Below are 25,759 nucleotides of genomic sequence, written 5' to 3'. Positions count from 1 at the left end.
CAGCTCCAGATTCTACCCCATTTCTACCAGTACCTCCATAGTGACAGAGAAAAATGGAGAAACTGATTGTTTTCCTTACCCTACTTTGAGAATATTCCCAACTCTGCCTTTTTTCTCCTCTAGAACTCTGTATTTGGAATCTTCTGTATTGGAAATGTCACATGATTTGGGAGGAGGAAGGGAATGGACAGGAAGGATAACTCTTCCTACCTCTCTGGTTAAAGATGAATAACCAATCAGATATACCTAAGTGAGACTTTCTCTCTTTAAACTCCCCCTGGCCCTAGTCTATACCTCTGTGCAACAGGAAAAAACCTCCCAACAAACTAATAAGAGTAAAGGGTTTGATAATAGAACCTTGGTCTTGGCAAGTCCAAAGGGCAGACCCACACCCACCCCTCACACACATATACTATCATACTTATTCCTTTCTGTGGTCTAAAAATCTTCATACCTGAGGCCCGTCATCCACCTTCCATGATTGAGATCAGGCTGTGTGTGTGTGTGTGTGTGTGTGTGTGTGTTCCTTGGCCAGTCTTCCTCTTTTGTGAAAACTTCAAAGACTACAGACTAAGACACATATGGAAGCAATGATGCACAGAGAAGAAAGAGGCAACTTCAGAGCCAGGAAGACCTGGCTCCACACATACATCTCATAACATTTGGGTGCTCTAAGTAACCCTGTGGGATTCCTGAGTTGAAGCAAAGTCGTTTTCTATCCCAGTGAAACCACAGGTCTCGTCCAGATTCACGGCTGTAATTGTGGCGAAATCCTTCCAGGACAGAAGACAGAGACGTTCCATGCTGGGCGCCATCTTGAAAATAAGTGAGAATAATGCACATGATGGCATTCCCATACAAAGTCTCTCCCACTTCCTTAGACTTGGACTCTGCCATTATCATGTTTCTCAGAAACATCTTTACCAGCAAACTCATCATCCAGTCAGATTACATCCTATTTGATAACTGTACCTCCTCAGGATCTTCTCTCCCTCTAACTGGAGAACTGCAAAACAGAGCAGAGAAGCTGTTCCAAAGCCCTCCTTTGAAGAGGGCTCATAGACCAGCCAACTTTTCATTTCTTACTGATGGACCTGATGGTACTTGGACTTCTATCAAAGTTACTCCAAACCTTGAAAATGAATGTGTGTGGGGTCCTGAGGCTGATTCCCAGGAAGCACATCAGCTTTTTAGGATTGGCAATGATCAGTCCTGGCAGATGAGTTCTCCCAGTTCTATTTGTATTCTGGTCTTCAGGAGTCACTTGGCAGATTTATAAGCTTTCACAGAAAAGAAAGACTGGCTAATGAAGGTAACACAGAATCTTTCCTTCTCCCCCTCTTTCAGGCTTCTTTTGTGTGTTGTGTGCCTCCTTTACTTTGTAAATTTCTTAAACTTTCTTTAAAGAAAAAAAAAATGAAAAGAGAGAAAGGAAGAAAGGAAAAGTTAAGAAATGTGTATCCCAAGCACTTTAGCACTTTACTTAATTACTTAATGTTTGTCAGCTTATTGACCTGTCCTTTACCAATACTGCTTAAGTTAACCGCAACTAAAATGCTATGAGAGCAGTAGGTTCTTTGCCATGAATTTTGTGAAACTGAATGGAAATCAACCATAGTCATTTTTGTTGTATTGTTTCAATCATATGAGTCTTTGTGGTCCATTTGGGGTTTTCTTGGTAGAGATAGTGTAGTAGTTTGCCATTTCCCCCTCCAGATCATTTTATAGATGAGAAAACTGAGGCAAACAGAATCAAGGAACTTGCTCAGGGTCCCATAGCTAGTAAGCGTCTCAAGCCAGATTTGATTCCAGGAAGGTCAGTCTTCCTGATTTCAGGCTCCATTCACTGCACCACCCAGATGCCATGATCATATGGTGACAGGTTATATAATTAATATTTGTATTGTTCTGAGCAGCAGACTGATGTCAGAAAGGTCTGGAGAAATTTACATGAACTGATGCTAAGTGAAATGAGTAGAACCAAAAGAACATTATTGTACATAAGCAACAAGAAGATTATGTGATGATCAACTATGATGGATTTGGCTTTTTTCAACATTGAGATGATTTGGGACATTTCCAGTAGATTTGTGATGAAGAGGGCCATCAGCATCCAGAGGGGACTGAATGTGGATCACAACACACTGTTTGCTTGCTTGGTTTTGTTTTTGTTTTTTGTTTTTTCTCTCATTTTTTTTCTCCTTTTTGATCTGTTTTTTCTTGGGCAGCATGATGAATGTGAAAGTATGTTTAGAAGAACTGCACATGTTTAACCTGTATTGGATTGCTTGCTGTCTGGGGGAGGGAGGAAGTAGGGAGGGAGAGAAAAATGTGGAATGTGAGATTTTGCAGGGGTGAATAGTGAAGGCTATCTTTGCATGTATTAGAAAAATAGAATAATAATTAATATTTACAAAATTTGACATTCTAACCTTGGCTTAGGAAATTCTGGATCCCCTGCAGCTTAGATATCAAGGAGTAATGCAGAATGAAGGGCTCTTCTTGGGAAAAAGGAAGTTGCATAGAAAGTCAGTTATGTATAACAGTATAGGCAGCTGCTTCTGTCTAGTGATTAGTTTCGAGAAGGTGGTTTCACTCTGAAATATCTTCCCTCCTGGTTTTGCCCACACACTGGATACCAGGTAGTAGAGGGCTAAGCAAATGCAAGAATTCACCTTAGCGCACCAGTCATTTATTAGCCACTTTCTATGCATAGAGAATTGTGCCAGAGAACTACAAAACAAATATATGATCCCTACCTTCAAACAGATGATTATTCAGGTGGACTGATTATGTGGTAAATGAGGTAATCAAAAAGGGTTATTTGGACCTCACAGACCCCACCATTGATACAGATCTTGAGATATCTTTAGAAACTGTCTACACCTGGAGCTTTGTTCCGAGCAGACGTCAACTACTCCTCAGCCTTTGAATATTTCGAAAAACAATTTCACTCCTCCCTGTTGCTGCCTCTCCCAAGCACACCTCCTTATTGAAGTGTATTTAAACCCAGGTTCTCCTTTCCATCTCTCCTGCACTCCAGTTCTGTGAATGGCCTCAAATTGCAATTCCTTTGCCTCAGTCGAGACCCTTGTTGTGGTTACTTTAGTAGTGGTTATTTCAGGTTGACTTATGTATCCAAACAATTGGAATATATGAAAGCTAGAAATAAAACCCTATTATCGTTCAATGGAAAGGGATCATTCAAGATGGCAAGAAGCAAGTAGTATTTGAGCTTACTCTCAAAGGATGAACAGTATTTCAATTAATCAATCATTAGAAATCATTTGTTAGGAGCCAACTAATAGACCAGACCTGGAGATAGGAAAACAAAAGTGAAACAGTACAGTTTGTGCCCTCAGGAAGCTTAAATTCCAATGGAGTAACAACATATAAAAATGGTATTTGAGTTGTGTTTAGAAGGCAGTCAAGGATTCCAAGAGAGGAAATGAAGTGAGGTATGTATTAAAGGTAAAAGGATAGTCTGTGAAGAGATGGATAGGAATTGATTAAGGAGATAAAGAAGCAGCAAAGTGTCTCATCTTTAGGAGCCTACCTAACAACCAGCAAAAACTGGGAAGATTAGAAAAGGCCTGGTTGTGAAAAACTTTAAATATGAAAAAGAAAAGTCTATACTTGATCTTAGAGGTAACAGAGAGCCTGGAGTTAACTAAATGGAGTGGGGAATAGGATGGTCGATATGATTAGAACTGAGCTTTAAGAAATCACTTTTGGCAACTGTGTGGAGAATGGATCAGAGAAGGGAAAGAAAAAGTGAGGGGCTCATTTAAAAGACTATTGCAAAACTCCCTGAACTAGAGAGGTGACTGAGAGAAAGGAATATGTGCAAACAATGTTGAGACAGAACAAAACTTGGCAACTGATTGGCTATGTGGGGTGAGGGAAAGTGAGGAATTGCACATGACTCAAAGATTTTTAGGGCCTAGGTGACTGGAAGAATATTTGTGCACTAGACAATGATGGGGAAATTCAGAAGAGCAGTGAACTTTGGAGGGAGAGAAGGATTACCAGGGAGGGGGGGAAACAATAAATTCTTTTTTGGACACATACTTGAAAATATGTAAATATTGAAAAATCTAGTTTGAAATGTTCAATCATGCAAAGGAGGTGAAGAGAGAGGGAAAGAAGGAGAGAAAAAGATAGAGAGGGATTAGAGATAACTAAATTATTGTGGGAGTTATTTGCATAAAGATAAAGGAAATACACTGGAATTGATTAAAAAGTTAGAGAAAAACATACTTGTAGTTAGTAAAAGGCTTACCTAGATGATACAGCAAAAATAAATGAGAAAAAGTTTAGGAGGAAAACTCAGAAAGGAGAGAGTAACTGTCAAATGCTGGCAAGTTTTTATTAAACTGCCGACTTTGTGTCAGGCTTTGGGGATACAAAGGCACAAGACAATTCCTGCTCCCAAAGGAGACAAGGATGAGGATTGAGAAGAATATGGATTGAGGAAGATCATAAGATCCAGTAATTAAGCAACTCGGTTAACTTTGGAACATTTTCTCTGAGTGATGAAATCAGAAGTTTTAAAATCCAGTAGGGGGCTACGCAGTGGAGGTGTCGAGTGTAAATTGTAGTGATGGTGAGATCCAGTTTTTAAGAATGGATGGTTGGGGTAATGCACGGGCGTGTTTGGAGGTAGCAGGGAAGCAGTCAGTCCATAAGGAGATATGGAAAACTAGAAAGAGTGGGATCTGTAGGCTGGAAGAGACCTCACAGGCCATTTAATCCAATTTCTTCTTTTTGTAGATAACGAAACGAGGTTTGAAGAGGTGAGTTTGGATGCCCTACTTAACCGACCCAAAAGAACTGATTGCTGTATTTTTCGTGTGAACATCTACATCCGGGAAACCCGCGATCGTTACAAACCGGAGCTTGATTTAAGTGATGTAGAAATGCGCACAAAGCAGATTAAAAGTGTGTCGAGGGTGCATCCTCCCCTCTAGCCCTCCAAGAGAGCAGGTTGTTACACATCTACCCGCATACCCCTGTGGGTAATTCTGGACTAGCTGTTGCAGTTCTCCCTACTCTACAAACGCGGTGAAGTTTTTACCTAATTGTTAATCAGGGATGCCCCCAGGGCCTCACGTAAAAAGAGAGATAAAAGCCCCTCCCAGTCAAGGGGCTCGAATTAGGGAAGGGCTGCAAAAAAAGCCCTCGGCCCTCCTCCAAGCTCCATAGAAACGTCAGCAGTCACGATGACGATGCTACTGCCGCCGGCGGTAAGGGTGATGGTGCTAATTCTTTGGGAAGAAGGACTTGGGTCCCTCCCGATACCCCCAGAGTCTATTCAGGGCTCCCCTCTCTCCGACCCGCCGCCCCCTTAATCGGCTCGACTCCGAAAAAGTGAACTCGGATGAACAAGCGGGTCCCCACGTTGGTCCCAATGGTTGGGTCCAGAAGCCCACTGCGGGCTCTGAGTGGCTGGCTGGCTTCCCCGTGACCGCCCCTCTCTCGCTCCGTGCTGGGATCTGGGGAAGGCGGGGGAGCCCCTGAGGGGAGGGGGAGGACGGAAGCGGACGAGGGGAGGGGGAAAGAGTGGAAAGGAAAGAGGGGAGAGGGGAGGGGGGCGGGGAGGAGGGAGAAGGGGGTGGCGGCTCGCGCGCGCCTCTCTGTGGCCACCTGGCTGCGCCTAGCCGGCGCGTGCTGAGCCTGGGTCACCCTTCCTAGAGTGTCCGGCGGCGGGCTGGCGGCAGCCCGGGAAGATGCGCTAGAGTCACGCGGGCCCCGAATCTTTCCAGGCTTTATTATGAGGAGGAAGCCCAGGGCCGGCGGTGGAGAAGGACGCGCTCTCCCGCAGCCCACCCGGGACCCGGACCCGGCTCCCGAGGAGGCGGCGGCGGCACCTGCCGACCGAGGTGGGTGGTGCCCCCGAGCCGGCCCGGTAGCGGACTTGGCCGTTCCTGCTCTCCCCACCCGGCCGAAGCCGTAGCCGGGTGCCCGGCACATAGAGCGGTTATCTCCGACCGAGCCCCGCGCGGCTCGGCCTCTAGTGTCCTCGCGCGAGCAAGGATCCCCGCGGATCATTGGTGAGGGGAGGGGGGAGGAGCGGAGCCGGCTCAGATCGAGGCTCCCCCCGCCCCCGCTGCCTCCTGCGCGCGCCTCCCTCTCTCCCCCCACCCCTTCCCCGCCTCCCTCCTTCTTTACCCCCTGCCTCCCTCTCGGGTCCCGCGTGCCTGAGCTGCAGCGGCGGCCACAGCAGCGGCGGGGGCGGCACGGGGGACGCGGGCACCGCGGCCCGGGCGTTATGGCACCGAGCACCGCGATCCGGCAGCCGCGGGGGAAGCGGAGCAGGTGAGGAGAGAGCGCCGGAGTCCGCTCCCCGGAGGGCAGGAGCCGCGAATGGGGGCTGGGGACGCGGGAGTCCCGGAGGGAGAGGAGGTGTCCCCGCTGGGAAAAGCCTCTTCGACCCGGACGGAGCTCCGGAGCGTGTCCGCCCCAGCCTCCTCCCTTCCTCCGCGGCTGCTCTTTCACGGCTGTGTGTGCCCGTGCATAAGCGGGCTTGTGTGTGCACGCACCTCTGCAGCTGCGTAGTCGGGAACCGCAGGACTTTAAGGAGGTGTGGGGAGCAAAGCGGTCCATTGCGGGAGCCAGGTGGCAGCCCTCTGCTGCGGAAGAGGGGAGCATAACTGCAGAGAGCCTGGCTGGAGCGGGTGAGAGGGGCCACCACTGGGAGATGCCCCTTTCACAGCGCACCTTTCCAGAGTGCTTCCCGCTTGGCCCTGGCAGCTGCCCCTAACCAAGCGCCTTCCCTGGCCAAGTAGCTCCGTCTCTTCGGAGATTTATCTCGGAGGCATTGAAGTTTCCGTGTGGGTTCCCACCGTGGAATGAATGCAAGCCGCCTGACAGTCAGAGCTGGTTTGGTTGAAATCTTCAGTGCGCAGCCAGTACCTGGCACACAGGGGCCTCTGAAAATGCTTGTTGGTGATTGATAACATGACTTATCAATCAAGTCATGACTAAATAGCCTGCCGGTGGAATTCAGAGGCAGCAAAAGACATTTCTCATGGCATTTATTAAAACTGTTAGTGCCAAGCTCTGGGGTACAAGGCTGCGCTCATGGAGCTTTCATTCTGCGGAGGGGGTGGGGCAAAATATGTAAATACTGGTATATAAAAAAAAATGCGGAATGTTGGGGGGGCATAACTGGGAAAAGTTAGAAATAATATAGAAACAATTTCTTAAGGTACATTCAAAAAAACTTTTAAAATAAGTAAGGCTGTCATGTCTTTTTTGTCTGAGGGAACAAGAACCCCGCTGTGACCTTAATTCTGCTCATTTGTTCCATTAATATTTTGGCATCCTTGACTTGTTTAAATTGTGATTTAATTTTTTAGAAATAATATATGTGTATATATGAAGGATATTTGTCTTTTCTTTTTTTGGGGGGGAGTGTTTCCGAGGCAGCTGGCATTAAGTGACTTGCCCAAGGTCACACAGCTAGTACTAAATATTTGAGATACTCCAAGTATTATATGCACTCCACATCTAGTGGACCCTGTGAAGGATTTTTTAAATAAAAAAGGCAGGGAACTTTCTAAGATCTGTCTAAAGAGAGAGACAACATACACAAAACTATGGATAAACGAGATGTAGACAGAATAAATTGGAGGTAATTAGCAGAGGGAAGATAGAAGAATTAAGGGAAATTTAATTAGAAGACTACATACATAAACATATACATTTCCCATGTTACAATGTTTCTTTGAGGGCCCAGACTTTTGCTTTTTATATCCCTAGGGCTTAAGTAGTTACATATTTAATAAATGCTTATTGGTTCAGTGATGTTTAGAATGTTTACCTGGTAATAAATTTCTGTGGCAGTTAAGAGACCACATAGTACATTTATTTCAAGACTATTTTTGCATAATTATTTCATATACCACAATGTATTTTCTATTAATTGGACAGATAAGTTAGGGTGTATAACAAAAATTAGGACTCAACAAGATTAAATGTTTAACCAGGGGTTACATAACTAATAAATGTCAAAGGTGGAAGTCTCAGATCTTAACACCATAACCCATCTGCACCTTAGGTGTGAAAAAGTTATCATTGTCCTCCTCCTCCTCCTCTCTCCATTTTTCATAAGCAGCTCTGATTGATTTTTTTTTAATTTCTTTTTATTTTTACAAAAATTTTATGCATAGGTAATTTCCAACATTGACAATTGCTAAACCTTTTGTTTCAACTTTTCCCCTCCTTCTCCCTATCCCTTCCTCCAGATGGGAAGTTGACCAATATATGTTAAATATGTTAAAGTATAAGTTAAATACGATATATGTATACATGTATATAAGTTAAATACAATGTATGTATACATGTCCAAACAGTTGTTTTGCTGTACAAAAAGAATCAGACTTTGAAATAGTGTACAATTAGCCTGTGAAGGAAGTAAAAAATGCAGGCGGACAAAAATAGGGTTATTGGGAATTCTATGTAGTGGTTCATAGTCATCTCCCAGAGTTCTTTCATTGGGTGGAGCTTGTTCAGTTCATTACTGCTCTATTGGAACTGATTTGGTTCATCTCATTGTTGAAGAGGGCCACCACGTCCATCAGAATTGATCATCATATAGTATTGTTGTTGAAGTATATAATGATCTCCTGGTCCTGCTCATTTCACTCAGCAGAAGTTCATATCATTATCTTCTTAATCATGTGTTTTGTTCATTATTTCAAATTGTCTTCTATGGAAGGAAAAATTTCCACTTTACATACATAAAAAAAAAATTTAAGTAAACACTTGTCTTTAATAGTTTTTTGTTTGTTTTTTCAAAATCATGTTGATAAGTGACAGTGTTAAGGGAGCAATCAGTTCTTAGGAACAACGTTCCAAATGAGTACAGAGTTGTAGCAGAGGTTTCCAACATTACATAGAATATAATGTACTGTTGATATTATGAAACCACAGTGGTCAGGATGACCTTAAAGTATCAGGGAGCTTTTTTGATTGGTCAGTAGAACTTAGAGTTTTTATATTGGTAATTCTGAACATTTGGATATCTTTGGGAGCTTTCCTATGTTTCTGGTTCCAAAGCATCAGTGTGTCCCATTTGGAGTTTTCTTGGCAGAGAGTATCTCTGCTTTGCCATTTCCTTCTCCTGCTTATTTTCTAGATGAGTAAACTGAGGGCTTCAGGGTCACACAGCTACTGAGTCTGAGGTTAGAGTTGAACTCGGGAAGATAAATCTTCTTGTTTTTGGGCTGAGCCCTCTATCCAAAGTGAATTTGGCCAAGATCAAAGGACTAAGTAGCCAAAGAGCTGGAACTGAAGGAGGACTCCAGATTCCAAGTCTGCTGCTCTTTCTGCCACATCATCTAGATGGCCCAGGAGTCTGGAAGACCTGAATTCAAATTATCTTCAGTTATTGTCTGCCTCGGTCTCCTAAAGTATATAGTGAGAATCAGGGTTATTATGAGAATCAAATGAGATAATATTTGTAAAGTACTTAGCACATAATGTGTACTTAGCACATAATGTGCCTGGCACATAAGTACTTAATAAATGCTTATTCCACTCTTCCCCCCCCCAAAAAAAAAAATCTTCCATTGTTTCAATATGTAAATTGAAAGAATTATGAACAAATAGTTGCCATTTTATATAGTCTTAAAGTTTGCAAGTTTTTACTGCATTCTCATTTGATCACCTTAGTATTAATTAAGGAGAGTATTATCCCCACTTTACAGATGAGAAAACCAGGACTTAGAGAAGCTAAATGACTTCCAAATCTAATTCCTTTCCTATTAGACTATTATTATTATTAAATCATTAGGATGTTTTGCACTTTTATCATAAATGTTATTATTTTTGTTTGTAGTGTCATTGTTTTTCATAACTTGTTACTTTAATTGGACTTGGAATAACTTTAAGAATCCAAGAATGTTCCTTGTGCGCATTAGCCTTTCTGAAATTTATGACAATGGTCAAAATTCCTTAAGGTGAAAAGAAGAGGAGAGAGAGGAGTAAATGAGATTGAAGAAAGAAAAAAAGTAGGGGAAAGCTGTGCCTTTAAAAATCAATTGCACTGATATGAGTTGTGCACAGAAAACTTATATAAATACGTATAAGTTTCTTGGGGCAGCTAGATAGTGAATTGGATAGAGTACTGGCTCTGGAAAAAAGGAGGACCTTAGTTTAAATCCAGAATTGGAAACTTAATATTCCCAGCTATGTGACCTTGGGCAAGTCACTCAATCCCAATTGTTTTGCAAGAAAATAGTTTTTTGATGAACAAAAATAACAATAGAATCATGGACTTTGTCCAATTTTGACTCCTCCCCCCTTCCTTCCCTCCTCCTCCAATCTAATGTCCAAGGATAGGGATTTGATAATTCTACTGAAGTCTCCCCTGGTGATAATAGCTCTCATTTACATATTTCTTTAAGGTTTACAAAGTTATTTCATAACAACAGTCTTATAATGTAGGTAGTGCAACTATAATATCATTTTACAGATGGGAACATTGAGGCTCTTAAAGGTTAAATGATTTGCCCGGAGTCACAGAACTAAGTATCAGAATTAGGGATTTGAATATCCATCTCCTGATTCCATACCTATCACTTAATCAACCTCTAGGAATCTGAGATAGTAGATTCACTTTTTGACATGTTTAAAGGCACATTTTAAAAAAATCTTATTTTATGACTATATTTTGTTTTTATATCACCTTTATTTCTGAACACGTGCTTCCCTCCTCTACCCAGTGAGTGATAACCTTGAAACAAAAAAGAAATAAGAAAAAAATACCAATTCACCAAAACCAACCAATAAATCAATTGTATTTGATAGTGATTTCCCCCACCTATAGGCATCCTCTCCCCAATGAGGGGGAAGAGACATTTAAAAAAATCTCTTTACCAGTGCCAGTTTATCCAGTTCATCATAATCAATGTTCCTTGATGTTTCTGTTTACATGGTTTTAATCATTTTTCTATACACAGACTCGCAAACACACATGCGCATAGGAAATGATTTTTTCAATATGTGGTTTTGCTTATTTCATTCTGTATCAGTTCACATAAGCCACCCTATGCTTATATGAATTTTTAAAAGCATAATAATCTTATCAGTCACAATAATCAACATTCATGTGCCATAATTTAGCCATTCCTTAATTGATGAATGTCTACTTTGTTTTCATTCCTTGTTATCACAAAAAAAAATTTTGGTGTATGAGGAATCATTGTCAAATTGAAGTGTATCTAGAGAAGAGTCAACAATGGTAAGACGCAGAACTGTCCCATGTGGGGAGAGTAGAAGGAACTAAGAATTTTAAATCTAAATACAAGATGACTTAGGAATGACATGGTTGTTCCTCCAATATTTGAAGAGCTATTACGTAGAGGAATAGATTTATTCTTTGTTGACTTTAATATGTACAAATTAACTAGAATCAATGGGTAGAAATTGCAGTGAGGCAACTTTTGGCCAAGTATAAGAAAAATCTTTTTAATAATTAGAACTATCTCAAATAGAATGGCCTGTCCCATAAAATATGAGATATCTATGACTGGAGGTATTCAGGGGAAGTTGGGTGGCTACTCTTTGGAAATTGTCATAGATTGGAAACTAGAAACTATCTTAGAGATTATCTAGTATAACTCCTATTCACTGAGCAGGAAATTAGGGCCCAGAATCAATAATAGGTGATAGAGCAGAAATTTGAACCCAGGCCTTCTAGCTTCAAAGACTTCACTTTTCCTATTGTGCCACAGAGATGATTATTGTTTTCTGTAGGGTCTTTGGACAAGGTGATTTTTGCAGTTCTTTCTGGCTCTTAAGCGTCTGTGATACTAAGAATCCTTGATACTTTCGACTTGGGATTTCCTCATGTTGGAAACCTTCCATGCCTTCTTATCTTGTGTGACTTCCATTATTCTTCAGAGAGATTGAGACAGAGACTCAGAGACAGACAGAGTTAGAGAGAATGGGAGGTGGTCTGGGGGCATTTTGAAAGTACATCAGTGTACTACTAAGACTGGCTCACCTTATTATATGAATGGCCTTCTGTCTTCTCTGTTCAGCCATAGCTTGGATCCTTCTGGCCACGAATGTCTTTTGTATCTTTTGAAGAGCAAGTGTCTATGGACGATATATAATGGATTGGGCATGCCCATCATATATCTTCACTCTGCCATGTAAGATAGTGAGCTCTCCTCCCTTTGAGTTGTCATTTTAGTCCTATTAACACTATGGTTTTTTTTATGATTTGTAGCCAGATGAACAGACTTGTATGAATTTCATTTAACATCAATAAAATTGTGATTGTGATAAATTTGTAGAATTAAAAGTAGAAATCTTAGTTGAATAAAACCAACTGTTTTTCCTATTCCATCTCTTTCTTTATTTTAACTTGTCCTTAGCTCTTTAGTTGTATTGAGAAGACTCTAAAAACAGTCACGTTCTTTTTTCAAGTCATGGCTTGAATGGATGGCAGGAGGATGGCAGTAAGAAGACATTTTGCTTGGGCCCTTCTGTTAGTAAACCTTTGTGGTGAAAGATGATGTGGCAGTAGTGGTAGGAGTAGATTTATTTGTGCCAACAGATGTAATCATGAAGGATCATTTGTTGAATGTTTGAAATTCACTCAGTAATAGCTTAAGTTTTTACTGTGAGCTCTTATTAAAGAGTCCATATCCTCTAGGGGTTGAGGAAACAAGGAAAAAAATACAGAAAGCAACAAGAGGAATAAGCAAGGTAGAGATGATATTAGATAAACTACATACATATAGAATAAGCAAAATCAATGGAAGTTATCTGTACTCCAGGAATCAGTCTTTGGCCTTGTGGACTTTTTAAATTTAATGATTTCGATGAAACCATTGAAGATGCTTCCTGAGTCTTTGGATTATGTGTATCTGGAATAAATAGCTAAAATGATGGCTGACAGAATCAAGAAACTATAAAGATCTCAATAGACTAAACCCAGGGATCTAGCAAATGCAATCATATTTAATAAAGAAAATATAGAAATTTCCTATTAAAGACTTGATGAGTATTAGTGGGGAAGTGTGTCTAGACTGGGGTTTCTTATACTTTTTCCACTCGCAACCTCTTTTCATTTGAGAAATTTTTATGTGATCCCTGGCATATAAGTATATAAAATAGTTATTCAGACCAAACATTTACTAATAATAAATCATAATTTCACAATTTTCACCTTTAGTTCTGAGATGCCATATGAGGCCAGGAACCATAAGTTTAAGAAACTGGGGTGTAGCCAATGATAATATGAAAAAGATCTAGGAGTATGAGCAAGTTGTCTGTTCAATATGAGCCAATACTGCCCTAGTTGGCTGAATTAAGAGAAGCTAAGTTCAAGGATCCTGAATAAGGTAGGTGAGAGGTCCAGGGCATTCTGCCCTAGTCATACTACCTCTAGAAGATCATGATCTGGATACCACATTTCAGGAAGGTCACAGACCAAAAATGAGATTTTTGAGAAGAGATAAACTGAGATATGAGATAGTGAGTGAACTGAAAAGGATGCAGTAAGAGAATCAGGAGAAGGGATGGAGTGATACTTTTTCTGGAAAGGAAATGGGGGAGGGGAAAATGTAGTCTTATTTTGCTTGGCTTAAGAGGGCAGACCTAAGAAAACAGAGGGTGTAAGTTGCCCTGTGGTTGGTTTAAGGAGAAAAACATTCTAACAATTACAACTGTCCCAAAGTGGAAGTAAATAGCTCAGTGGGAAGCACAGATGGATGGGATTGGTGTGGGGGAAGGTTCTTTTTTAGATTGTTATTCTCTTCAATATCCTCTTGGATATTTTTCCTTTAAAATTCTGTTCCCTTGTTCTACTTCTCTAATATATCTCTTCCTCTGGCACCTGACTGACACGTGCCAGGTCATCATTAAAGTCCATTTCCTCTAATTCTATGAGCAGAGAATTGGTGCTGCATAATCATATTTCATAAATATACATACTAATAATGGGAACTCACAGAGAGCAAGGCCCTTTCCTCAAAAGAACCCTGTGAGGTAGACATCGACAAGTATTATTAGGATTCCTGTTTTACTGATTAGGAGATTAGAGTTCAGTGACTTGTCCAAGACAAGGGTCAGAGCCCTTGAACTGAGGCTCCCCCCCCCTTTTCTTCTCCTTTCCCTTCCTTTTCCCTTTCCCCCCTTTTCTCCTTTCTCTTTTTCTGGTTGGTCTCCCTATCTTTCCCATAAGTATACTGGCTACTCTTAGGTCCAATTTCAGTAATAGTGCTTTAAGATTTGCAAAGCACTTTCCATACATTTACTCATTTGATCAGAATTGATGGACAGGGAAATTTGATCTACCGTGTTTTAACCATGGCTAGTCAACCCTCCCTTAGACAACTTGGTGGCCCTGCTCTTGGTGCATCAGGTGGGTCTTGGAGCTGGGGTCTATCATATATATATATATATATATATATATATATATATATATATATATATATATAGATGCATAACATGGTGTGGTCATCCAATCAGTTTAGCCTGCTGTGGCTCAGAATTCCCAAGCTCAAGCAATCCACCAGCCTCAACCTCCCCAGTAACAGAGACTACACCCAATATTTGTTTTGTTTTGTTTTGTTTTTAATTTTATAATTATAAAACTTTTTTGACAGTACATATGCATGAGTAATTTTTTTATAACATTATCCCTTGTATTCATTTTTCCAAATTTACCCCTCCCTCCCTCTACTCCCTCCCCAGATGACAGACAATCCCACATATATTACATGTGTTATAGTATAACCTAGACACAATATATGTGTGTAAATCCAATTTTCTTGTTGCATGTTAAGTATTGGATTCCGAAGGTATAAGTAACCTGGGTAGATAGACAGTAGTGCTAACAGTTTACATTCACTTCCCAGTGTTCCTTCTCTGGGTGTAGCTGTTTCTGTCCATCATTGATCAGCTGGAAGTGAGTTGGATCTTCTTTATGTTGAAGATATCCACTTCCATCAGAATACATCCTCATACAGTATTGTTGTTGAAGTGTACAGTGATCTTCTGGTTCTGTTCATTTCACTCAGCATCAGTTGATGTAAGTCTCTCCAGGCCTCTCTGTATTCCTCCTGCTGGTCATTTCTTACAGAGCAATAATATTCCATAACCTTCATATACCATAATTTACCCAACCATTCTCCAATTGATGGACATCATTCATTTTCCAGTTTCTAGCCACTACGAAAAGGGCTGCCACAAACATTTTGGCACATACAGGTCCCTTTCCCCTCTTTAGTATTTCTTTGTATACCCAATATTTGTGCTAAATTTTTAAAGAAGCCAGGTCCTTTTAAGAGATGGAGATCATTTAAAAAATATCCAAGTTCTTTTTTTTTTTTTTCCAAATCACATTATCCTCCCAACTTGCCTGTTTCTACAAATATACCAATATTCTTCTAGTCATTCATCTCGCAAATCTTAGAATCATATTTGGTTCTTTCACAGTTATCCCTTTTTCATCTGTTCCCTTCTTCCTTGCCCTGTCTTACCCTCCACAGTAAGTCATTTCTCAATTTTTTCAGTTTTTGCTCTTGTTTGTTTCCTTTTTTCCCATCCTCATGATTGATTTTCATTATTTACATAGAGGTTATCTGAAGGCTTGACTATCATCATAATCTCCTACTTTGTCCTCTTGCTTTGAGACTCTTTCTTGTACTTCTTCATGCATTTCCCTTTCCTTCCCCCAGAAGGAGAAGCCAAGATATGTAAAGCCTAACCAGCATATTTGCTGGTTCATTTAAAAAAAATCATCATAGCTATAAACCTGACCAGTTGACAGAGGATATGCCAGTCATTTTGTGCCATACTTGATAAAGCCCCCTCTTTCCATAGGGAACATAAGTAAAGGTTCTGGGACTTTCTGGGGTCTATTCAACTTGTGCCTTTATCATAAACCAGGTACAAATGACATTTGGGATTGGCCTTTAGAAGGAACTGATTTTGTTTGGTTTTTAATGTCTGTTTCTGGGGAATGATAAGCATACATTTAGAGTCCATAATTATCCTGTTGTCTGGTAAAATACAGCTACTATCATGCTAGGGCTCTGTGAATTCTGCTAAACTGTAACTGTTGGAGAAGAGCCCTGCCTGGGAGGAAGGCAGTGGATCATATCAGAAGATCCAAAATCTTATTTAAAACAAAACAAAACAAAAAAACAGTGCTGGAAAAGTGTCCCAAAAGTAGCAGTTGATACCAGGGACACAAGTATCTGGTTAACATCAGTGAATTCAGTTTTTATATTATTTGAGGACATGTAATCCAGTTGGGACACTTGGCTGAAAGAACATGTTTTCAGAGAAGTGATGACTGTACAAAACAAGACCTCCCATTTGTTACCAAAGATTTTCCCCTTACTTGGTAAGTAAAAGGTTATGCATGATAGTTATACAGTCTGTGATGGATGGCAGTAACTGAGAGGGTATCAAAAATAGATTGGTTGAGACATAATCCTAAATTAGAATAAGAAACTAGGATTTGTGTCCTGTGGGTTCCCCCCTTCAATGGACAGAGTCATAGGGGATTGTAAACTTCAGTTGAGAAGAGAGCATCCTGCCTTGCAAAAGAGACCCCTTAGGAATGTCCCTAGAATATTAGGAGTTTCAGGAAGATATTTTTAAATTAATTATTTATTTGTTTTGGTTAGGCATGTAAATTCAATTTTTCATTACATATTTTCTTATGAATCACATTGAAAGAGAAAAATAAAACATAAGAAAATAGGGAAATTCTTTTTTAAAAAATTGTTTCACTTTTTCTGGTTATACACATGTATTAACTTAAAATATACATTTCTTTATGGATCATGTTAGGAGAGAAAAATCAGAAAAAAAGGAAAAAACCACAAGAGGGAAAAAAAAAAAAACAGAAAAAAAAGGGAACAAAGCATGTGTTGATTTATACTCAATCTCCATAGTTCTCTTTCTGGATGCAAGTGGCATTTTCTATCCAAAGTTTATTGGGATTGCCTTGGATCATTTGACCTCTGAGAGGAACCAAGTCTGTTACAGTTGACAATCTTGCTGCTACTGTGTATAATGTATTCCTGGTTCTGCTTGTTTCTCTCAGTATCAGTTTGTGTTAACTCTTTCCAGATCTTTCTTAAAATCAGCTTATTCTGGGGCAGCTAGGTGGCACAGTGGATAGAGCACCAGCCCTGAATTCAGGAACTCAAGTTCAAATCTGGTCTCAGACACTTAACACTTCTTAGCTGCGTGACCCTGGGCAAGTCACTTAACCCCCAGCCTCAGGAAAAAAAAAATCAGCTTGTTCATAGTTTTTTAATAAAACAATAATATTCTATTATTTTAATATACCATAATTTATTCAGCCATTCCCTGTCTGATGGGATCTCCTAATTTTCCAATTCTTTATCACCACAAAAAGAGCTGCCACAAACATTTTTTGCATATGTGGGTCCTGTTCCCTCCTTTATGAGCTCTATGGGATACAGACCCAGTAGAGACACTGCTGGATGAAAGAGTATACACAATTTTATAACTCTTTGGACATAGTTCCAAATTGCTCTCCAGAATAGTTGGATCATTTCACAACTCCATTAACAATGCATTAATGTCCCAGTTTTCCCACATCTTTTGAAAATTAAAAAGCTTTAATTAAAAAAAAAAAAAAAAAAAAAAGGAAACGAGACCTTTATCAGAAACATTAGCTGTAAAGATTTTTTCCCAGCTTTGTACTTCCCTTTTCAGGAGCATTTTAATGAAGAAGAGCAATCCCTTCCCCCCATATTACTCATATAACTTCCTATTTCCTGGAATTATTTTCCGAGATAGTGTCTACCCCTAATCAATAGAAGCTATAAGTGGTGGGGGAGAGGGGGAGAGAAAGGAAGAGCCTGTCCTTCAAAAAAAGTCATTGTAAAAACTATTCCCAGCTACTCCCCACTGTACCCCAGATCAGGGCATTGCTGAATTTTTGTGCTGAAGAAGTGGTGGATTTTCACTACATCTTAATGACTGGGGCCTATATGATATAATGGTACCAAACAGCCAGCTTTTTCCACGAAGACTGTTCTGAGGAAGTGGAGAAGGTATAGACAGTATGTGACCTTTGGGAAGTTTATGATTAATCTGCCTGCCCATAATACAGAAGTGGTGGAGTCTTCCAATCTTTGAGAAGCCTCCAGGGCACATATATTTATCCAGGTATATGGTTTAAAGTTCAGCTTCTTTCTTTCTTCCCTTAAAGACTGTCTCCCCATTTCACTGGACTGGGAGTGTAGAGACCACTGATCTGCAGGGGAGCTCAGATCTGCTGAGTTGTTGCTGGTACTTTGCAGATGAAACTGGTTTTGCTTGTTACTTTGCCATCTTTGTCTGGTATCAGGATATAAGGGGAACTTAGACAAATGCATTATGGGACAGCCCATCTCTTAATGGGTAAGGGGTCTACGGGCACGAACCAGCGATTCTCAGAAGACTCGCCATGTAAATCGGCGCCAAGGTGCCATCCAGCAGACTGGTGTGGATGGCAGACCTGCCTTGGAGTGTGCCACTGGGGGAGCGATGGAGCCATTGGTCCCTGTCTTGGTTCAGACACTCTGGTGACCTGAGTCACAGATTCTAAGAGATCATCCAGCCAACCAAAGTTGTTTTAGAAGGGGGGGTTAGGCTGGATACCTGCCATCTGTTGTGGCTCCAAATCCCCAGTCCTCGGGAGTTTGTGAAGCTGATGTAGGAGCTCTACTGCACATAAGGAAAATGTGAATCGTGGCATTCAAAGGGCTGAGTCCTCTCAGCACCTTAATGGAGCCTACTGGTGTCAGGGGCATTCAGAAGTTTCATTTGCCCTAGGACCAGGGTGGAGGTGGGGAGGGAAGTAGAGCAGAGGAAAGGGGCAAAGCATTAGAATCCTGGAAAGAAAACATTTTCTGCTAGTTTTTGTTTCCTGTTCACAGTTTACTGACCCTTTTAATCTATTGAGAAAGGGAATGTTGTCTCAGTGCAACATTCCTGGTGTAATGGATTCCCATCCCAGGATGATCTGAGCCAGAGCCTAGGAGCTCAGACTCTCCCAGAGCCATCAGCATCTTGAGCATCACCTATGTAGAACTGGGAGCCTTCACTTTTTTGTATCTGGTCCCCTCTGGGAGCCAACTGGTTGAAGCCCATGGATCCTTCTCAGAACAATTTTTAAATGCATAAAATAAAAAAGTAGTATTATAAATGAAATTATATTGAAATGGAGCAATTTTTAAATTTACTGATCCCAGGTTAAGAATTCATGGCAGAACAAGAACTCTCAGATACATCAAGTTAGAGGATTATCTGGAATCCATAGTATTGGAGAATTATAGGAATATTAAGGAACTCTGGCATTACTTGGGAGTTAGAAGGGGTCTGTTCCAGAGATGTGAGCTGGGAAAGGGTTGAAGACAAATATATCGCTTCCATTGAAGATACCAGGATGGCCATTGGCTGTCTTTCTTTCCCCCCCCCCCATGGTTGGTGCTGGGATCCCTGGGAGATTAAGTAGTATTGTACATGAGTCACAAGCAATCGAGATAAAGCCTGCCAGCTGAGAATAAGGAAGCCTTGTGATCTCCTTCCCTCCCCACCCTCAAGCTGCTCCGCTGGGAAAGTCAATTGATAACCAGAAAATGTGTTAATATGTGGCTTTAGACAAATCTTTTCATTTAGTTCTCTTGCTTTTGTTCTCTAGGTCCTTCTCTCCTCTGGATAAGAGTTCCCAATCTCATCCATGTTCGGAGACCCCTCAGACCCCATTACATTTCTAATGGCTTAGTTTTGGCGTGGGCCTTCTGGCCTCTCCTTAACAGCCTGGTGGTCCTACTACAGTAGCTCAAAACTCCATCAGCTTCTGTTTCCCCAGGAGCAGGAACAAGTAGCTACCACCATGTCAGGCTAGCATCTAATTTCCTAAATGGGGCTGATTCTAGTCCAAATGAAAATAAAAATGAGAACAAAAAAAACCACTAAAATAACTTGATACTTGAACTTCAGATAGTGAGATTAATAAAATGTGTTTTTTAAAAGTAGCTTTTAAAAAACCTCCCATTGATTTAATATGATATAAATGAGTAGTGTGGAACTCAAATGGAAATGAATCCCTGAGGACTGCAGATTGACTAAGGAAGCCACAAATTAACATTTTCTCTGGCTTATTATATTTTTATTTTGTTAAACATTTTCCCAATTACATTTTAATTTGCTTCTAGCTACATTTGAGAATGTTAGGAGGCAACCATGAGTTAGACACCTTTTCTATAGAGGTTGGAATATTGGGCTTGGAGACGGGATGAGTCTGGATATGAATTCTACCTCTGACACTTATTAACTGTGAGGATAAACCCTGTTTACCTCAGGAGAAAAAAGTGGCAAACCACTCCAGTATCTTTGTCAAGAAAACCCTAAGTGGACACAACTGAAATGACTGAACGACAAAACGGAGACAAATCCCTGTCATTTTGATGTGCTCTAGCTCCTGGGGAGGATGTAGCAATAATCCCAAGGCCACCTGTCCTTAACACTAATTCTACCTGTAGTTCCACAAACTTTGCTGGCAGTCTGGTAACAATCTGTTGGTCTGTAATAAAGTTTCTGAGATAATAATGAGGTGCATTCCACAACTCTACCTCTAAGTCATAAAGTCATCATGTCAGTGACATGAAGCATCTGGTCTCTCTAACTTTTTCCTATTTATCTTTTTTTTTTTTTTTTTCTATTGGTTCTCTGCTAACTTCTTTTGGAACTTAGTCTGCTTTGATGGTGTTAGAATTATAATAAACTTTGCTCCTTGACTTGGAGATGGGACCAAGCCCACAAATTCTTTTGAGACACCTATTCCATGAGTTTCCTTGTTTATTTGGTTGAAGGGATGATAATGCCTTGTTAACCTTATTTTTTTATTTTGAACTTAAAATTAATGGAAGTACAAAACTGGGGAAAATGTTTTCCAGTGTTTCTGATAAAGATCTCATTCCTATAATATGTAAAGAACTGTGTCAAATTTGTAAGAATGCTAGTCATTCCCCATTTGATAAATGATCAAAGGATATGGACAATTTTCAGATGGTGAAATTAAAGCCATCTATAGTCATATTTTAAAAATGCTCTAACTCACTATTGATTAGAGAAATGCAAATTAAAACAACTCAGAGGTGCTATTTTATACCTCTCAGATTGGCTAAGAGGGAAGGAAAAGATAATGATGAATGTTGAAAGGGATGTGGGAAAACTGGGACACTAAAGTGTTGTTGGTAGAATTGTGCATGGATCCAACCATCCTGGAGAGCAATTTGGAACTATGCCCAAAGAGCTATAAAATTGTGCATACCCTTTGAACTTGTAGTTCTATTGTCATAAAAGAGGCAAAAATGTTTGTAAAGCCTTTTTTTATGGTAGCAAAAAATTAGAAAATGAACAGATCCCATCAAGCAGGGAATGGCTGAATAAGTTATGGTATATGAAAATAATGGAATATTATTGTTCTATTAAAAATGATGAACAAGCTGATTTTAAGAAAGGCCTGGAAAGAGTTAAACAAACTGAGGTTGAACGAAACAAGCAGAATCAGGAATCCATTGTATATAGTAACAACAAGATTGTCAGTTATGAAAGAATTGGTTCTTTTCGGTGGTTCAATGATCCAAAGGCAATCCTAATAAACTTTGGGTAGAAAATACCATTTAAATCCAGAAACAAAACTATGAAGATTGAGTGTAAATGAACACATACTTTGTTCACTTTTTTTTCCTTTTTTTTTTTTTCCCTCTTGTGGTTTTCCCTTTTGTTCTGATTTTTCTCTCCCAATGTGATTCATAAATAAATGTATTTTTAAAAAGTTAATATATATGTATAACCAGAAAAACAAATTATTTTTTTCAAAAAGAAAAACTCTAGAAAAAGAATTTCTGTAAGCAGCAAAATATAAAAAGTGACTATATATGAAATTGTGAATATTCCCAACACTTGTATTTTTTAAAGTTATTTAAGAATTCCACATGGGTATTTTGAAAATTATAGTGTGTGTTACCTTCTATGCATTTTTAAAATGGCTTTTTTTTTTTTAATTTTTTATCATTACCATTGTTAATTCAGATCCACCCTTCCCCAATTAAGAGAAAGAGAAATACTGGGAGACAGAGATAGAGACTGAGAGCCCTTTAAAACAAACATGCATAGTTAAGAAAAAACAAATCCACATAATGGCCAAGGCCAAAAATGCTTGTCCCTTTTTGTATCTTGAGCCTCTTGGCATTCTGTTAGAAGGTAGGTAATGTGTTTCATCATACACCATTGTTTATTCAGCCATTCCACAATTGATGGGCACTTGGTTTCTCACTTTATTTCCGTTTCTTTTAATTCTGTCTTCTCCCTTTTCATTTCCTCTTCAGGATTGGGAAATCTGTTCTGCTTGTGGTTATCCCCTTTCCTTCCTCTTAACTGCTTCCATTCCCTTCATCCCCCTTCCTCACACCATTCCTAGTATGTTTTCCTGTGCCGAGAGTTTTTACAACTCTGTGTGTGTTCTGCCTTCTTTGTCCATTTGAGATAGGGGTTAGGATTATCTGATGTCCCCTCCCACCCCTTGTTCCACATATCTATACTCTTCTCCTGCACCCCATTTTTGAGAAGTAACAAGTTCTAGCCCCTGCTTCCTTCTTTTTCCAGTTGTGATTTCTTCCTTTTACTTTCCCTTCTCTTTTCCCTCTTCAAATCCTCAAAACTAATCAGCTTAATCCCTCTTCAGATCCTCTATTTTACTTATTTGATATTCTCAATATGCTTTGAACAAAATGAGACTGAGGACCCTTGAATTCTTCTCCTCCTGTTAAAGTGATGGTACTACACCATCATGTAGCTTCTTCCTAAACACATTAACTTTTTGAGGTTTCTCTTCATTCTTGTGCTTATATTTCCTATATTTCCTTTGTTCTTATTCAGGCTCTGAGATTTTCTTCAGAAATGATAGAAATATCTCTATTTTAGAGGCAGGTAAGATAGATAGCTAAGTAGACAAGAGTTCTAGGCCTGAAATCAGGAAGAGCTGAGTTCAAATTCAACCTCAGATAATTGTGTGATCCTGGGCAAGTCGCTTAATTCTGCTTTCCTCAATTTCCTCATCTGTAAAATGAGCAAGAGAAGAAAATGGCAAAACCAGTCCAGTGTCTTTGCCAAAAAAATTGCAAATGGGGTCACAGAGTCGTACCTGGACAACAATAACCTCTTTTCTTAAAAGGTCTACTTTTCCCTCTGTATAACTAGTACATTCTTCTTGATGGTAAGCTGTAGTGAGCTGTCGTCTCCAGAAGCTGCTGGATCGCTCTCTGGGAAGAGATCTGCTGTGTCTACTCAAATCTTTCAGACAGATTCTTCTTCCTGTAGTGAACCGTTGTCTCCAGGCAGTTGCTGTTAACTCTTGTCCTTAGAAGTGACTTCCCTTCCTGCAGAGAGCCCCGTCAAGCCTGATGCAATTCAGAGTCTTCTCCTTGTCTCTGGGAGTCCTCTCTTTTATTCTCCCAGAGAATGGGCGTGGGATAATGCAAGGGCTTCTGGGAAGAACCACCCCAGCCAATGAGCTTGCCCCCTCTATCAAGTCAACCTGAGTTCTCACCTTGTAATTGTCCAGAAAACCTCAGTTCTCACTTAGTAATCCTAACAGTAAGCCTATTATCTTTTCCCTCTTGAAACATTGTATTATAAAATCACCTTGGGTTTTGTTATTGTTTTGTTTGCTTTTGTTGTTATTGTTAAGTTATCCGGTCTTATGTGATCCCAACTCTGGTTCCTTGGTACTTGAATTACTTCCTTTCTGAATATTGGGCATCTTTTTTTCCCCTTTAACTTGGAATCTCTGGATTTTGGCTAGGACATTTCTGTGACTTTCTCCTTTTGGAATTCTTTTCAGGAAGTGATTAGTGGCCTCTATCTTTGCCCTCTGGCTCTAATAGAGCTGGGCAGTTTTTATTTATGATTTCATGAAATGTAATATCCAGACTTCTTTTTATCATACTTTTCAAAGGTCTGTGACTCCTAAATTTTCTCCTTGACCAATTTTCTTGGTCAGTTATTTTTGATATAGTTCTTATATTTTCTTCTGCCTTTTTTTTTTTTTTTCATTCTAATCTAATATTTCTTGCTCCCACGGAAGCACTAATTTATGTCTGATTAGTCTTAACTTTCAAGGATTCCATTTCTTGGGTAAAGTTTATCCATTTCTATCTTATCCATTTTTATTTATTCTTCTCATTTTTTTCTCCAGAGTCTTTTTTTTTTTTTTTTTTTTTTTTTTTAAGTTTCTTGCTTTATTTCTTTCAGGTATTCATGTTGTACTTGTGAAAATCCATTTTTTTCTTTGAGTCTCTGATTTCGGTTATTATGGAGTTTGGAATAATCTCTATAATTTCTTAAAGGCATTATATCGTTGGTTTACTTATTTCAATTTATTTACTGAATTGAGATCTTGTGCCAGACCCAGATTTCTCCCCACTGCTTCATATTTGTAGGGGTGGGGAAGAAAGGAACAGGGAATGATCAGTCCTACTTGGTCTTGAGCCTTTTTGGTGTCATGGGACAGAGTGGGAGGGAGCTTGAAGGGCTCTGGGCCTGTTCTGAGCACAACCATTCTAGTTACAACTGCTCCCACCTGAGGTTCCCACCCTGGATTTTTTCCAGAGAGCCCCCTCCTCTTAATCCCTTCAGGCACAAAATCTTGCATATGTGATCTTGGCCCTTCTAGAATCCTGCTGAGAGGCTGCTGGTTTGTTTGCCTTCTTTGGCCCAAGCTTTGCTGATGGCCCGCTTTCCTGTTGGGAGGTCTGGTTAATTTTTTGTTCACTTCTGGGGTGGAAGAAATCACTAGCTTCCTTACCATATTTCTTGGTCAGCGTTCTGGTACAGATCTTAGGTTTTTGATGGGCTGCCTCTGTTCAGGCTGCCATTTTGGCTGGAAGTCCCAGCAGCTTTTTTGTGAGTTGCTCGTATTATCCCTCAAGAGTGAGCATTTATCCTCTCTGTATTGATCTTGTAAGTTCAGATTTATGTATTCTGACTCTTTCATTAAAATGTGAGGTCCCATAGAGCCCGGCTTCTTAAAAAGGGATCATGAGTGGAAAAGTGGAGCAGAGCATGACTGATGCTTTGTGTTTGTGTCTTTAATGCTCAGCTTAGTACCTGGTGTCTAGGAAGTGCTTCATAAATGCTTGTTGATTGATTGGTAAAAGTCACTGAGGTAAGCAGAGCAGGTTTTTTATGTGTGCAGTGAGCAGCTGGCTGGTGAAGGCCTTGAGTATGAGACATGAGGATCAGTTGAGAGAACTGAGCGTGTTTAGACTGGGAAAAAGATGACTTGGGGAGGCAGGAGACAAGGAAGGAGAGGCACAATGACTGTATTCAAGTGTCTGAATGGCTTTCACAGGAAAAGGGGGGGGGGGAGGGCCAGGACGGCTCTCTTTGGTCCAGAGTCAGAAGTGATGGGTAGAAATTGCAAAGAAGACAAAGTGGGGGTCTTCTGGACATCAAAGAAAACTTCCTGGTGGCAATAGCTAGCCCAGGCTCTCCCTTGCCTTGGGCACTGGGTTGCTGAGTTGTCTGAAGGGGCTGCTGAGGGATGCTGCCTCTGCAGAGCCTGAAAGAAGGTGGATATCTTCATTTTTTCCAGCCTAGCTCACTGTCATCGCACGGGATTTAGTTTATTATTGTTCTCCTTTCCTTTTATGTTATTGTGTAGGTTGTTTTTCTGGTTTTTCCTTTCAGACTTAAATTT

The 25,759-nt window shown here is 40.2% G+C and overlaps 1 protein-coding gene across 4 annotated transcripts in view; it reads left to right on the top strand.

The window, feature by feature from the left end:
- The first annotated feature begins 5,153 nt into the window (after positions 1-5,153).
- The window catches only part of ST3GAL5 (ST3 beta-galactoside alpha-2,3-sialyltransferase 5), a 57,927-nt gene continuing 37,321 nt past the window's right edge, over positions 5,154-25,759 (top strand). Inside the window, exon 1 of one of the 4 annotated variants that reach the window (XM_074285654.1) lies at positions 5,154-5,246. Coding sequence is in view for 1 of the 4 variants with exons in the window: in XM_074285651.1 (XP_074141752.1) it covers positions 5,774-5,882 (109 nt within the window). In the remaining 3 variants the exon portion in view is untranslated. Of the gene's footprint in view, positions 5,247-5,621; positions 5,883-6,151; positions 6,678-25,759 lie in introns of those variants that run through there. The other 3 variants (XM_074285651.1, XM_074285652.1, XM_074285653.1) reach the window with 3 other exon arrangements.

The sequence above is a fragment of the Sminthopsis crassicaudata genome, chromosome 2 (assembly GCF_048593235.1).
Source record: "Sminthopsis crassicaudata isolate SCR6 chromosome 2, ASM4859323v1, whole genome shotgun sequence".
In the NCBI taxonomy this organism is placed as follows: domain Eukaryota; kingdom Metazoa; phylum Chordata; class Mammalia; order Dasyuromorphia; family Dasyuridae; genus Sminthopsis; species Sminthopsis crassicaudata.
This window is presented reverse-complemented; position numbering and strand designations above follow the sequence as displayed.